The sequence below is a fragment of the Cherax quadricarinatus genome, unplaced genomic scaffold, assembly GCF_038502225.1.
Source record: "Cherax quadricarinatus isolate ZL_2023a unplaced genomic scaffold, ASM3850222v1 Contig757, whole genome shotgun sequence".
In the NCBI taxonomy this organism is placed as follows: Eukaryota; Metazoa; Arthropoda; class Malacostraca; order Decapoda; family Parastacidae; genus Cherax; species Cherax quadricarinatus.
This window is the reverse complement of record NW_027195783.1, coordinates 55882-70905: the sequence shown is the minus strand read 5'-3', so window position 1 is coordinate 70905 and position 15024 is coordinate 55882. Positions and strand designations below refer to the sequence as shown.

Below are 15024 nucleotides of genomic sequence, written 5' to 3'. Positions count from 1 at the left end.
CTACAGTACCCAGACACTGCACTACACTTCTACAGTACCCAGACACTGCACTACACTTCTACAGTACCCAGACACTGCACTACACTTCTACAGTACCCAGACACTGCACTACACTTCTACAGTACACAGACACTGCACTACACTTCTACAGTACTACACTTCTACAGTACAGACACTGCACTACACTTCTACAGTACCCTTCTAGACACTGCACTACACTTCTACAGTACACAGACACTGCACTACACTTCTACAGTACCCAGACACTGCACTACACTTCTACAGTACCCAGACACTGCACTACACTTCTACAGTACCCAGACACTGCACTACACTTCTACAGACACTGCACTACACTTCTACAGTACACACTGCACTACACTTCTACAGAACCCAGACACTGCACTACACTTCTACAGTACACAGACACTGCACTACACTTCTACAGTACCCAGACACTGAACTACACTTCTACAGTACACAGACACTGAACTACACTTCTACAGTACACAGACACTGCACTACACTTCTACAGTACCCAGACACTGCACTACACTTCTACAGTACCCAGACACTGAACTACACTTCTACAGTACCCAGACACTGCACTACACTTCTACAGTACCCAGACACTGCACTACACTTCTACAGTACCCAGACACTGCACTACACTTCTACAGTACCCAGACACTGAACTACACTTCTACAGTACCCAGACACTGCACTACACTTCTACAGTACACAGACACTGCACTACACTTCTACAGTACACAGACACTGCACTACACTTCTACAGTACACACTGACACTGCACTGCACTACACTTCTACAGTACCCAGACACTGAACTACACTTCTACAGTACCCAGACACTGCACTACACTTCTACAGTACCCAGACACTGAACTACACTTCTACAGTACCCAGACACTGCACTACACTTCTACAGTACCCAGACACTGCACTACACTTCTACAGTACACAGACACTGCACTACACTTCTACAGTACTACACACAGACACTGCACTACACTTCTACAGTACCCAGACACTGCACTACACTTCTACAGTACACAGACACTGCACTACACTTCTACAGTACCCAGACACTGCACTACACTTCTACAGTACACAGACACTGCACTACACTTCTACAGTACCAAGACACTGCACTACACTTCTACAGTACACACACACTGCACTACACTTCTACAGCACCCAGACACTGCACTACACTTCTACAGTGCACTACACTTCTACAGTACACAGACACTGCACTACACTTCTACAGTACCCAGACACTGCACTACACTTCTACAGTACCCAGACACTGCACTACACTTCTACAGTACCCAGACACTGCACTACACTTCTACAGTACACAGACACTGCACTACACTTCTACAGTACACAGACACTGCACTACACTTCTACAGTACCCAGACACTGCACTACACTTCTACAGTACACAGACACTGCACTACACTTCTACAGTACCCAGACACTGCACTACACTTCTACAGTACACAGACACTGCACTACACTTCTACAGTACCCAGACACTGCACTACACTTCTACAGTACACAGACACTGCACTACACTTCTACAGTACCCAGACACTGCACTACACTTCTACAGTACACAGACACTGCACTACACTTCTACAGTACCCAGACATTGCACTACACTTCTACAGTGCACTACACTTCTACAGTACACACACTGCACTACACTTCTACAGTACACAGACACTGCACTACACTTCTACAGTACACAGACACTGCACTACTGCACTGCACACTTCTACAGCACCCAGACACTGCACTACACTTCTACAGCACCCAGACACTGCACTACACTTCTACAGTACACAGACACTGCACTACACTTCTACAGTACCCAGACACTGCACTACACTTCTACAGTACACAGACACTGCACTACACTTCTACAGTACACAGACACTGCACTACACTTCTACAGTACCCAGACACTGCACTACACTTCTACAGTACACAGACACTGCACTACACTTCTACAGTACACAGACACTGCACTACACTTCTACAGTACCAGACACTGCACTACACTTCTACAGTACTACAGACACTGCACTACACTTCTACAGTACACAGACACTGCACTACACTTCTACAGTACACAGACACAGACACTGCACTACACTTCTACAGTACCCAGACACTGCACTACACTTCTACAGTACCCAGACACTGCACACTTCTACACTTCTACAGTACCCAGACACTGCACTACACTTCTACAGTACCCAGACACTGCACTACACTTCTACAGTACACAGACACTGCACTACACTTCTACAGTACCCAGACACTGCACTACACTTCTACAGTACACAGACACTGCACTACACTTCTACAGTACCCAGACACTGCACTACACTTCTACAGTACCCAGACACTGCACTACACTTCTACAGTACACAGACACTGCACTACACTTCTACAGTACACAGACACTGCACTACACTTCTACAGTACCCAGACACTGCACTACACTTCTACAGTACACAGACACTGCACTACACTTCTACAGTACCCAGACACTGCACTACACTTCTACAGTACCCAGACACTGCACTACACTTCTACAGTACACAGACACTGCACTACACTTCTACAGTACCCAGACACTGCACTACACTTCTACAGTACACAGACACTGCACTACACTTCTACAGTACACAGACACTGCACTACACTTCTACAGTACACAGACACTGCACTACACTTCTACAGTACACAGACACTGCACTACACTTCTACAGTACACAGACACTGCACTACACTTCTACAGTACACAGACACTGCACTACACTTCTACAGTACCCAGACACTGCACTACACTTCTACAGTACACAGACACTGCACTACACTTCTACAGTACCCAGACACTGCACTACACTTCTACAGTACACAGACACTGCACTACACTTCTACAGTACACAGACACTGCACTACACTTCTACAGTACACAGACACTGCACTACACTTCTACAGTACACAGACACTGCACTACACTTCTACAGCACCCACACACTGCACTACACTTCTACAGTACACAGACACTGCACTACACTTCTACAGTACACAGACACTGCACTACACTTCTACAGTACACAGACACTGCACTACACTTCTACAGTACCAGTATGCGACGTGGTCAAGCGACCGACGCTCCTTGCAGTCCAGTGTTGCAAAGTGTAGTTTAATAAAAGACAGTCCATCTCTTACCTCAGCAGGAGAATTAAGGGAAATCCTGCTGTCACTTTATTACCATGGTAAAGATAGTGTACATTGTTGTCTATGCTTAAGACAGCAAGAATCAAGCATTCTGCTTTGCTTTATAGTGGAAGTTTAGTAAGGAAGCAAAAAGTACTAGGTCAGCTTTTCTTTTATGTGCTGGGGGCAGTGTCGGTGTAGGAGGCTGTGGCGTCTTCAGATTAACTTTGACTCTACTGAGAGTCATACTGACGTCAGGATAACCAACAAAGAACACTGATCTCTGCGTTAGTGTGAACAAAGTGTCTCACAAAACACAATAAACACAGAGAAGTGTGATCAACTTGTTCAGTGATAAGATTGTGAACAATAAAGACAAACTTGTGGAACATAGTGTACCAGTGCGTGTATTCCTAGACTATGGAAGACGTGGACATCCAAGGACACTTCAGCTTCTATCAAGTCACCGATACCTGTCGAAGGTGGGAAGAACACCATAGCTCACGCTACAAGAGCAAGGTGGGTTATAAATTTCTTGTAGTATGGGGCACTGTGCAGTTCTTGTGTCGCAAGGAGTTTGTAATCAACCTATAGTCGACAGTGAGGTGCGGACTTTTGAGTCCACACAAGTATGTACGTCAGCCATCAGTGAATGAAATATACTGACATAACACCCCATAGGGGTAATTTATAATCTTACAAAATATAATTTATTTCAGCTCATTGAAAAGTAATCAAGGCAGCTACTCAAGACCTCGTCTGCAGGGGCAGCTGTGTAGACGATGAGCTGTCTTTTATCAGCTAAGTATTCCCTATATTTAATCATGGTTGGTAAACCATTTCTCAACATATCAGGTGGAAAACAAGAGGAGCACTGATAACAAGAGGAGCAGTGATAACAACAAGAGGAGCAGTGATAGCAACAAGAGGAGCAGTGATAACAAGAGGAGCAGTGATAACAAGAGGAGCAGTGATAATAACAAAAGCAGTGATAACAAGAGGAGCAGTGATAGCAACAACAGGAACAGTGATAACAACAAGAGGAGCAGTGATAACAAGAGCAGTGATAACAAGAGGAACAGTGATAACAAGAGGAGCAGTGATAAGAGAAGCAGTGATAACAAGAGGAGCAGTAATAACAAAAGCGGTGATAACAAGAGGAGCAGTGATAACAACAAGAGGAGCAGTGACAAGAGGAGCGGTGATAACAAGAGGAGCAGTGATAACAAGAGGAGCAGTGATAATAAGAGGAGCAGTGATAACAAGAGGAGCAGTGATAAGAGGAGCAGTGATAACAAGAGGAGCAGTGATAACAAGAGGGGCAGTGATAACAAGAGAAGCAGTGATAACAAGAGGAGCAGTGATAACAAGAGGAGCAGTGATAACAAGAGGAGCAGTGATAACAAGAGGAGCAGTGATAATAAGAGGAGCAGTGATAACAAGAGAAGCAGTGATAACAAGAGGAGCAGTGATAACAAGAGAAACAGTGATAACAAGAGGAGCAGTGATAACAAGAGGAGCTGTGGAAAATTTTTCTCCAGGAGGGGGGTATCAGCCCCCTTCAGCCCCTTCAGCCCCTTTCAGCCCTGAGGGTCCCAGAAGGGGCAAGCGTCTTGTTTACTGCTACAGTGAGTAATTGATCACAGATGCCATTCGAGTATGTGACGTGATCAAGTGACCGCGGCTCCTTGCTGTCCAGTGTTGCAAAGCGTAGTTTAATAAGAGACAGTACATCTCTTACTTTAGCAGGACAATTAAGGAAAATCCTGCTCCCACTTTATTACCATGGTAAAGATAGTGGACATTGTTGTCTATGCTTAAGACAGCAAGAATCAAACATTCTGCTTTGCTTCATCGAGGAAGTGGCAAGGAAGCAAAAGTACTAGGTCAGCTTTTTTTTGTGCTAGGGGAGTGACGGCGTGGGGCGCTGTGGCGTCTTCAGATTACTTTTGACTCTACTGAGAGTGACACTGACGCCAGGATAACCAACAAAGAACACTGATCTGTGCATTAGTGTGAACAAAGTATCTCATAAACCACAATAAACACTTACGAGAAGTGTGATCAGCTTCTTCAGTGATAACATTGTGAACAATAAAGACAAATCTTGTGGAACATAGTGTACCAGTGTGCGTTTCCTAGACAATGGAAGACGTGGACATCCAAGGACACTTCAGCTTCTATCAAGTCACCGATACCTGTCGAAGGTGTGAAGAACACCATAGCTCACGTTACAAGAGCAAGGTATGTTACGAATTTCTTGTAGTACGGGGGACTGCGCAGTACTTGAGTCGCAAGGAATTTGTAATCAACCTATAGTCGGCAGTAAGGTGTGGACTTTTGAGTCCAAACAAGTATGTATTTTGTCAGCCATCAGTGAATGAAATATGCTGACATAACACCCCCTAGGGGTAATTTATAATCTTACAAATTATAAATCTTTACAGCCCGTTGAAAGATGGTTTCGACAGCTTCTAGACCTCGTCTGCAGGGGCGGCTGTGTAGACGATTTGCTGTCTTTTATCAGCTAAGTGTTCACTATATTTATATTTATAGATTAAGCTTAGCTGGTAAAGCTATTTCTCAACAGGAGAAGTGATAACAAGAGGAGCAGTGATAACAAGAAGAGCATTGATAACAAGAGAAGAAGTGATAACAAGAGGAGCAGTGATAATAACAAGAGGAGCAGTGATAAGAGGAGCAGTGATAATGTGAGGGAAAAGTTCAATAGATAGGAGTTGCGATGGAGTGTATAATAACAATAGTTTCATTGCCGGCTACTTGTTAAGGTAGGGTAAGTCCAGCTACCGCTATTCCCCCCCCCCTCCCCTTTTTTCCCCCTCCTCGAAAGTGATAGTTTGCTTGCCGGCTACTTGTTAAGGTAGGGTAAGTCTAGCTCCCGCTATTCCCGCCTTTTTTCCCCCACCCAGAAAGTGATAGTTTGATTGCCAGCTGCTTGTTAAGGTAGGGTCAGTCTTGCTCCCGCTATCCCTTCCCCTCCTTCTTCCCCCCCCCCACAGAAAGGTGACGTGTGGGGGCTCCGGTCCAAACAGTAATCACTAGACTCACAGCTCCCAGCACTACTGTAAGTACATGCCTGCCTTGTATTCTAGTGGATTTATTGGTCAAAAGCTTCACTTTTGACCAATAATAAACTTAGTCCTTTCAGTCTTGCTCTAAGTTGACTGTTGTAATAATCACCACATCTTTTAGGTATTGTACTTATCATGGAGAGTGATTTCTTAAGCAGTGGGTAACCTGTCTATCTTTCCAGCTTGGATGACAGAGAGGGTCACCTGCCAATCAACGAGTAGAATTGATGGAGATGGACTAACGTCCTGAGACTTCCCCTTTTTGGATTTAATTACCTGTGCACCTGTATGAAGTAGCAGGATATAACCCCTCATCATTGCAGTGGGAAAAAACCTGCTTTCCTGTCATCTGGACGGATTATTGATGGCTAGAAAATCTGTGAAGAACGAGCTGGTGGGTTGTCATCAACACCTGCGACCCCCCCACATCATCAGCAACGACTACGATTTCAACAACATGCAGTGTCACCAACACCAGACACCCAAGTTTTATATTAGCGTTGAATTCAGTTATCATTTATATTTTTCATTTTTCATTTTCTTTAATGTAGGATTAATATTTCATATTTAAGTGTTTTATATTTTATATTTTCTATATAATAAAGTGTTTGTTTTTCTGTTATTATTTCTTTTTCTATTCATTAATTTTCCTGAGGAGGAGCCAGCCTTGGTAATACTGTCTGAAGTTGTTACAGGGCTGAGTAAGCCTTCACAAGAGGAGCAGTGATAACAAGAGGAGCAGTGATAACAAGAGGAGCAGTGATAACAAGAGGAGCAGTGATAACAAGAGGAGCAGTGATAACAAGAGGAGCAGTGATAACAAGAGGAGCAGTGATAATAACAAGAGGAGCAGTCATAATAACAAGAGGAGCAGTGATAATAACAAGAGGAGCAGTGATAACAAGAGGAGCAGTGATAACAAGAGCAGTGATAATAACAAGAGGAGCAGTTATTACAAGAGGAGCAGTTTTAATAACACGAGGAGCAGTGATAACAAGAGGAGCTGTGATAACAAGAGGAGCAGTGATAACAAGAGGAGCAGTGATAACAAGAGGAGCGGTGATAACAAGAGGAGCAGTGATAACAAGAGGAGCGGTGATAACAAGAGGAGCAGTGATAACAAGAGGAGCAGTGATAACAAGAGGAGCAGTGATAACAAGAGGAGCAGTGATAATAACAAGAGGAGCAGTGATAACAAGAGGAGCAGTGATAATAACAAGAGGAGCAGTGATAACAAGAGGAGCAGTGATAATAACAAGAGGAGCAGTGATAACAAGAGGAGCGGTGATAACAAGAGGAGCAGTGATAACAAGAGGAGCAGTGATAACAAGAGGAGCAGTGATAATAACAAGAGGAGCAGTGATAACAAGAGGAGCAGTGATAATAACAAGAGGAGCAGTGATAACAAGAGGAGCGGTGATAACAAGAGGAGCAGTGATAACAAGAGGAGCAGTGATAACAAGAGGAGCAGTGATAACAAGAGGAGCAGTGATAATAACAAGAGGAGCAGTGATAACAAGAGGAGCAGTGATAATAACAAGAGGAGCAGTGATAACAAGAGGAGCGGTGATAACAAGAGGAGCAGTGATAACAAGAGGAGCAGTGATAACAAGAGGAGCGGTGATAACAAGAGGAGCAGTGATAACAAGAGGAGCTGTGATAACAAGAGGAGCAGTGATAACAAGAGGAGCAGTGATAACAAGAGGAGCAGTGATAACAAGAGGAGCAGTGATAATAACAAGAGGAGCAGTGATAATAACAAGAGGAGCAGTGATAACAAGAGGAGCAGTGATAATAACAAGAGGAGCAGTGATAACAAGAGGAGCGGTGATAACAAGAGGAGCAGTGATAATAACAAGAAGAGCAGTGATAACAAGAGGAGCAGTGATAATAACAAGAGGAGCAGTGATAACAAGAGGAGCAGTGATAACAAGAAAAGCAGTGATAATAACAAGAGGAGCAGTGATAACAAGAGGAGCAGTGATAATAACAAGAGGAGCAGTGATAACAAGAGGAGCGGTGATAACAAGAGGAGCAGTGATAATAACAAGAAGAGCAGTGATAAGAGGAGCAGTGATAATAACAAGAGGAGCGGTGATAACAAGAGGAGCAGTGATAACAAGAGGAGCAGTGATAACAAGAGGAGCAGTGATAACAAGAGGAGCAGTGATAATAACAAGAGGAGCAGTGATAACAAGAGGAGCGGTGATAACAAGAGGAGCAGTGATAATAACAAGAGGAGCAGTGATAACAAGAGGAGCAGTGATAACAAGAAAAGCAGTGATAACAAGAGGAGCAGTGATAACAAGAGGAACAGTGATAACAAGAGGAGCAGTGACAAGAGCGGTGATAACAAGAGGAGCAGTGATAACAAGAGGAGCACTGATAACAACAAGAGGAGCGGTGATAACAAGAGGAGCAGTGATAACAAGAGGAGCAGTGATAACAAGGGGAGTAGTGATAACAAGAGAAGCAGTGATAAAAAGAGCATCAGTGATAACAAGAGGAGCAGTGATAACAAGACGAGCAGTGATAACAGGAGTGGTGATAACAACAAGAGGAGCACTGATAACAAGAGGAGCGGTGATAACAAGAGGAGCAGTGATAACAAGAGGAGCAGTGATAACAAGGGGAGTAGTGATAACAAGAGGAGCAGTGATAACAAGAGGAGCGGTGATAACAAGAGGAGCAGTGATAACAAGAGGAGCGGTGATAACAAGAGGAGCAGTGATAACAAGAGGAGCAGTGATAACAAGAGGAGCGGTGATAACAACAAGAGGAGCAGTGATAACAAGAGGAGCGGTGATAACAAGAGGAGCGGTGATAACAAGAGGAGCAGTGATAACAAGAGGAGCGGTGATAACAAGAGGAGCAGTGATAACAAGAGGAGCGGTGATAACACCAAGAGGAGCGGTGATAACAAGAGAAACAGTGATAACAACAAGAGGAGCAGTGATAACAAGAGGAGCGGTGATAACAAGAGCAGTGATAACAACAAGGGGAACAGTGATAACAAGAGGAGCGGTGATAACAAGAGAAACAGTGATAACAACAAGAGGAGCGGTGATAAGAGAAACAGTGATAACAACAAGAGGAGCAGTGATAACAAGAGGAGCAGTGATAACAAGAGGAGCAGTGATAACAAGAGGAGCGGTGATAACAAGAGGAGCAGTGATAACAAGAGGAGCAGTGATAACAAGAGGAGCGGTGATAACAAGAGGAGCAGTGATAACAAGAGCGGTGATAACAAGAGGAGCGGTGATAACAAGAGGAGCAGTGATAACAAGAGGAGCGGTGATAACAACAAGAGGAGCGGTGATAACAAGAGGAGCAGTGATAACAAGAGGAGCAGTGATAACAACAAGAGGAGCGGTGATAACAAGAGGAGCAGTGATAACAAGAGGAGCAGTGATAACAAGAGGAGCAGTGATAACAAGAGGAGCAGTGATAACAAGAGAAGCGGTGATAACAAGAGGAGCAGTGATAACAAGAGGAGCAGTGATAACAAGAGGAGCAGTGATAACAAGAGGAGCAGTGATAACAAGAGGAGCGGTGATAACAAGAAGAGCAGTGATAACAAGAGGAGCAGTGATAACAACAAGAGGAGCGGTGATAACAAGAGGAGCAGTGATAACAAGAGGAGCAGTGATAACAACAAGAGGAGCGGTGATAACAAGAGGAGCGGTGATAACAACAAGAGGAGCAGTGATAACAAGAGGAGCAGTGATAACAAGAGGAGCGGTGATAACAAGAGGAGCGGTGATAACAAGAGGAGCGGTGATAACAAGAGGAGCAGTGATAACAAGAGGAGCAGTGATAACAACAAGAGGAGCGGTGATAACAACAAGAGCGGTGATAACAAGAGGAGCATTGATAACAAGCGGAGCAGTGATAACAAGAGGAGCAGTGATAACAAGAGAAGCAGTGATAACAAGAGGAGCGGTGATAACAAGAGGAGCATTGATAACAAGAGAAGCAGTGATAACAAGGGGAGCGGCGATAACAGCAAGAGGACCAGTGATAACAAGAGGAGCGGTGATAACAAGAGGAGCAATGATAACAAGAGGAGCAGTGATAACAAGAGGAGCAGTGATAACAAGATGAGCAGTGATAACAAGAGGAGCAGTGATAACAAGAGGAGCAGTGATAACAAGAGGAGCAGTTACAAGAGGAGCAGTGATAAAAGGAGCAGTGAAAAGAGGAGCAGTGATAACAAGAGAAGCAGTGATAACAAGAAGAGCAGTGATAACAAGAGGAGCAGTGATAACAAGAGGAGCAGTGATAACAAGAGCAGTGATAAGAGGAGCAGTGATAACAAGAGAAGCAGTGATAACAAGAGGAGCAGTGATAGCAACAAGAGGAGCAGTGATAACAAGAGGAGAAGTGATAACAAAAGGAGCATTGATAACAATAAGAGGAGCAGTGATAACAAGAGGAGAAGTGATAACAAAAGGAGCATTGATAACAAGAGGAGCAGTGATAACAAGAGGAGCAGTGATAACAAGAGGAGCAGTGATAACAAGAGCAGTGATAAGAGGAGCAGTGATAACAAGAGAAGCAGTGATAACAAGAGGAGCGGTGATAACAAAAGGAGCATTGATAACAAGAGGAGCAGTGATAACAAGAGGAGCAGTGATAACAAAAGGAGCAGTGATAAGAGGAGCAGTGATAACAAGAGAAGCAGTGATAACAAGAGGAGCAGTGATAGCAACAAGAGGAGCAGTGATAACAAGAGGAGCAGTGATAACAAGAAGAGCAGTGATAACAAGAGGAGCAGTGATAACAAGAGCAGTGATAACAAGAGGAGCAGTGATAACAACAAGAGGAGCAGTGATAACAAGAGAAGTGATAACAAAAGGAGCATTGATAACAAGAGGAGCAGTGATAACAAGAGGAGCAGTGATAACAAGAGGAGTAGTGATAACAAGAGGAGCAGTGATAACAACAAGAGGAGCAGTGATAACAAGAGGAGAAGTGATAACAAAAGGAGCATTGATAACAAGAGGAGCAATGATAACAAGAGGAGCAGTGATAACAAGAGGAGCAGTGATAACAAGAGGAGCAGTGATAACAAGAGGAGAAGTGATAAGAAGAGGAGCAGTGATAAGAAGAGGAGCAGTGATAACAAGAGGAGCAGTGATAACAAGAGGAGCAGTGATAACAAGAGGAGCAGTGATAACAAGAGGAGCAGTGATAACAAGAGGAGCAGTGATAACAAGAGGAGCGGTGATAACAAGAGGAGCGGTGATAACAAGAGGAGCAGTGATAACAAGAGGAGCAGTGATAACAAGAGGAGCGGTGATAACAAGAGCAGTGATAACAAGAGGAGCAGTGATAACAAGAGGAGCAGTGATAATAAGAGGAGCAGTGATAACAAGAGGAGCAGTGAAAACAAGAGGAGCAGTGATAACAAGAGGAGCAGTGATAACAAGAGGATCAGTGATAACAAGAGGAGCAGTGATAAAAGGAGCGGTGATAACAAGAGGAGCAGTGATAACAAGAGCAGTGATAACAAGAGGAGCAGTTATAACAAGAGGAGCTGTGATAATAAGAGGAGCAGTGATAACAAGAGGAGCAGTGAAAACAAGAGGAGCAGTGATAACAAGAGGAGCAGTGAAAACAAGAGGAGCAGTGATAACAAGAGGAGCAGTGATAACAAAAGGAGCGGTGATAACAAGAGGAGCAGTGATAACAAGAGCAGTGATAGCAACAAGAGGAACAGTGATAACAAGAGGAGCAGTGATAACAAGAGGAGCAGTGATAACAAGAGGAGCAGTGATAACAAGAGGAGCAGTGATAACAAGAGGAGCAGTGATAACAAGAGGATCAGTGATAACAAGAGCAGTGATAGCAACAAGAGGAACAGTGATAACAAGAGGAGCGGTGATAACAAGAGGAGCGGTGATAACAAGAGGAGCGGTGATAACAAGAGGAGCAGTGATAACAACAGGAGCAGTGATAACAACAGGAGCAGTGATAACAAGAGAAGCAGTGATAACAAGAGGAGCAGTGATAACAACAGGAGCAGTGATAACAAGAGGAGCAGTGATAACAAGAGGAGCAGTGATAACAAGAGGAGCGGTGATAACAAGAGGACAGTGATAACAACAAGAGGAGCGGTGATAACAACAGGAGCAGTGATAACAAGAGGAGCAGTGATAACAAGAGGAGCAGTGATAAGAAGAGGAGCAGCGACAAGAGGAGCAGTGACAAGAGGAGCGGTGATAAAATGAGGAGCAGTGATAACAAGAGGAGCAGTGACAAGAGGAGCAGTGACAAGAGGAGCGGTGATAACAAGAGGAGCAGTGATAACAAGAGCAGTGATAACAAGAGGAGCAGTGATAACAAGAGGAGCAGTGATAATAACAAGAGGAGCAGTGATAACAAGAGGAGCAGTGATAACAAGAGGAGCAGTGATAACAAGAGGAACAGTGATAACAAGAGGAGCAGTGATAACAAGAGGAGCGGTGATAACAAGAGCAGTGATAACAAGAGCAGTGATAACAAGAGCAGTGATAACAAGAGGAGCAGTGATAACAAGAGCAGTGATAACAAGAGGAGCAGTGATAACAAGAGCAGTGATAACAAGAGGAGCAGTGATAACAAGAGGAGCAGTGATAACAAGAGGAGCAGTGATAACAAGAGCAGTGATAACAAGAGGAGCAGTGATAACAAGAGCAGTGATAACAAGAGGAGCAGTGATAACAAGAGGACCAGTGATAACAAGAGGAGCAGTGATAACAACAAGAGGAGCAGTGATAACAAGAGGAGCAGTGATAACAACAAGAGGAGCAGTGATAACAAGAGGAGCAGTGATAACAACAAGAGGAGCAGTGATAACAAGAGGAGCAGTGATAACAACAAGAGGAGCAGTGATAACAAGAGGAGCAGTGATAACAAGAGGAGCAGTGATAACAAGAGGAGCAGTGATAACAACAAGAGGAGCAGTGATAACAAGAGGAGCAGTGATAACAACAAGAGGAGCAGTGATAACAAGAGGAGCAGTGATAACAAGAGGAGCAGTGATAACAAGAGGAGCAGTGATAACAAGAGGAGCAGTGATAACAACAAGAGGAGCAGTGATAACAAGAGGAGCAGTGATAACAAGAGGAGCAGTGATAACAAGAGAGCAGCAGTGATAACAACAAGAGGAGCAGTGATAACAACAAGAGGAGCAGTGATAACAACATGAGCAGCAGTGATAACAAGAGGAGCAGTGATAACAAGAGGAGCAGTGATAACAAGAGGAGCAGTGATAACAGCAGTGATAACAAGAGGAGCAGTGATAACAAGAGCAGTGATAACAAGAGGAGCAGTGATAACAAGAGGAGCAGTGATAACAAGAGCAGTGATAACAAGAGGAGCAGTGATAACAAGAGCAGTGATAACAAGAGGAGCAGTGATAACAAGAGGAGCGGTGATAACAAGAGGAGCAGTGATAACAAGAGCAGTGATAACAAGAGGAGCAGTGATAACAAGAGGAGCTGTGATAACAAGAGGAGCAGTGATAACAAGAGCAGTGATAACAAGAGGAGCAGTGATAACAAGAGCAGTGATAACAAGAGGAGCAGTGATAACAAGAGGAGCAGTGATAACAAGAGGAGCAGTGATAACAAGAGGAGCAGTGATAACAAGAGGAGCAGTGATAACAAGAGGAGCAGTGATAACAAGAGGAGCAGTGATAACAAGAGGAGCAGTGATAACAAGAGGAGCAGTGATAACAAGAGGAGCAGTGATAACAACAAGAGGAGCAGTGATAACAAGAGGAGCAGTGATAATAACAAGAGGAGCAGTGATAACAAGAGGAGCAGTGATAACAAGAACAGCAGTGATAACAACAAGAGGAGCAGTGATAACAAGAACAGCAGTGATAACAACAAGAGGACCAGTGATAACAAGAACAGCAGTGATAACAACAAGAGGACCAGTGATAACAAGAGGACCAGTAATAACAATTACACATGGTTCTTACAGTAACTGTACATTCCAAGTGATGGATAAAATAAGACAAGAGCAGTGATAGTAACAACTGGACAAGGTTGCACACACAACCCGTATACCTCAAGTACCACGTCCCACACCCCGGGTGCATTTTGCACAAGACTCTTCAACTGCCTCCCAACATACATAAGGGGGATTACCAATAGTCCCCTGGTTGTCTTCAAGACCTCTGGGTGTCTTCAAGACCTCTGGGTGTCTTCAAGACCCCTGGCTGTCTTCAAGACCCCTGGTTGTCTTCAAGACCCCTGGTTGTCTTCAAGACCCCTCGTTGTCTTCAAGACCCCTGGTTGTCTTCAAGACCCCTGGCTGTCTTCAAGACCCCTGGTTGTCATCAAGACCCCTGGTTGTCTTCAAGTACCCTGGTTGTCTTCAAGACCCCTGGCTGTCTTCAAGACCCCTGGTTGTCTTCAAGACCCCTGGTTGCCTTCGAGACCTCTGGTTGTCTTCAAGACCCCTGGTTGTCTTCAAGACCCCTGGTTGTCTTCAAGACCCCTGGTTGTCATCAAGACTCCTGGTTGTCTTCAAGAACCCTGGTTGTCTTCAAGACCCCTGGCTCTCTTCAAGACCCCTGGTTGTCTTCAAGACCCCTGGTTGTCTTCAAGACCTCTGGGTGTCTTCAAGACCCCTGGTTGTCTTCAAGACCCCTGGTTGTCTTCAAGACCTCTGGTTGT

At 44.3% G+C, this 15024-nt stretch overlaps 2 protein-coding genes across 2 annotated transcripts in view; one reads left to right on the top strand and one right to left on the bottom strand.

Moving 5' to 3' along the window:
• LOC128703267 (organic cation transporter protein) overlaps positions 1-15024 on the bottom strand; it is a gene marked incomplete at its 3' end in the record, with an annotated part of 91618 nt that overhangs the window by 56594 nt on the left and 20000 nt on the right.
• LOC138851478 (probable elastin-binding protein EbpS) lies at positions 13374-14329 on the top strand (the record flags this gene model as incomplete). The annotated part of the gene is made up of 2 exons (XM_070080646.1): positions 13374-13487; positions 14051-14329. Coding segments are annotated over 2 exons (393 nt in total), but the record flags the coding sequence as incomplete, so codon positions are not given.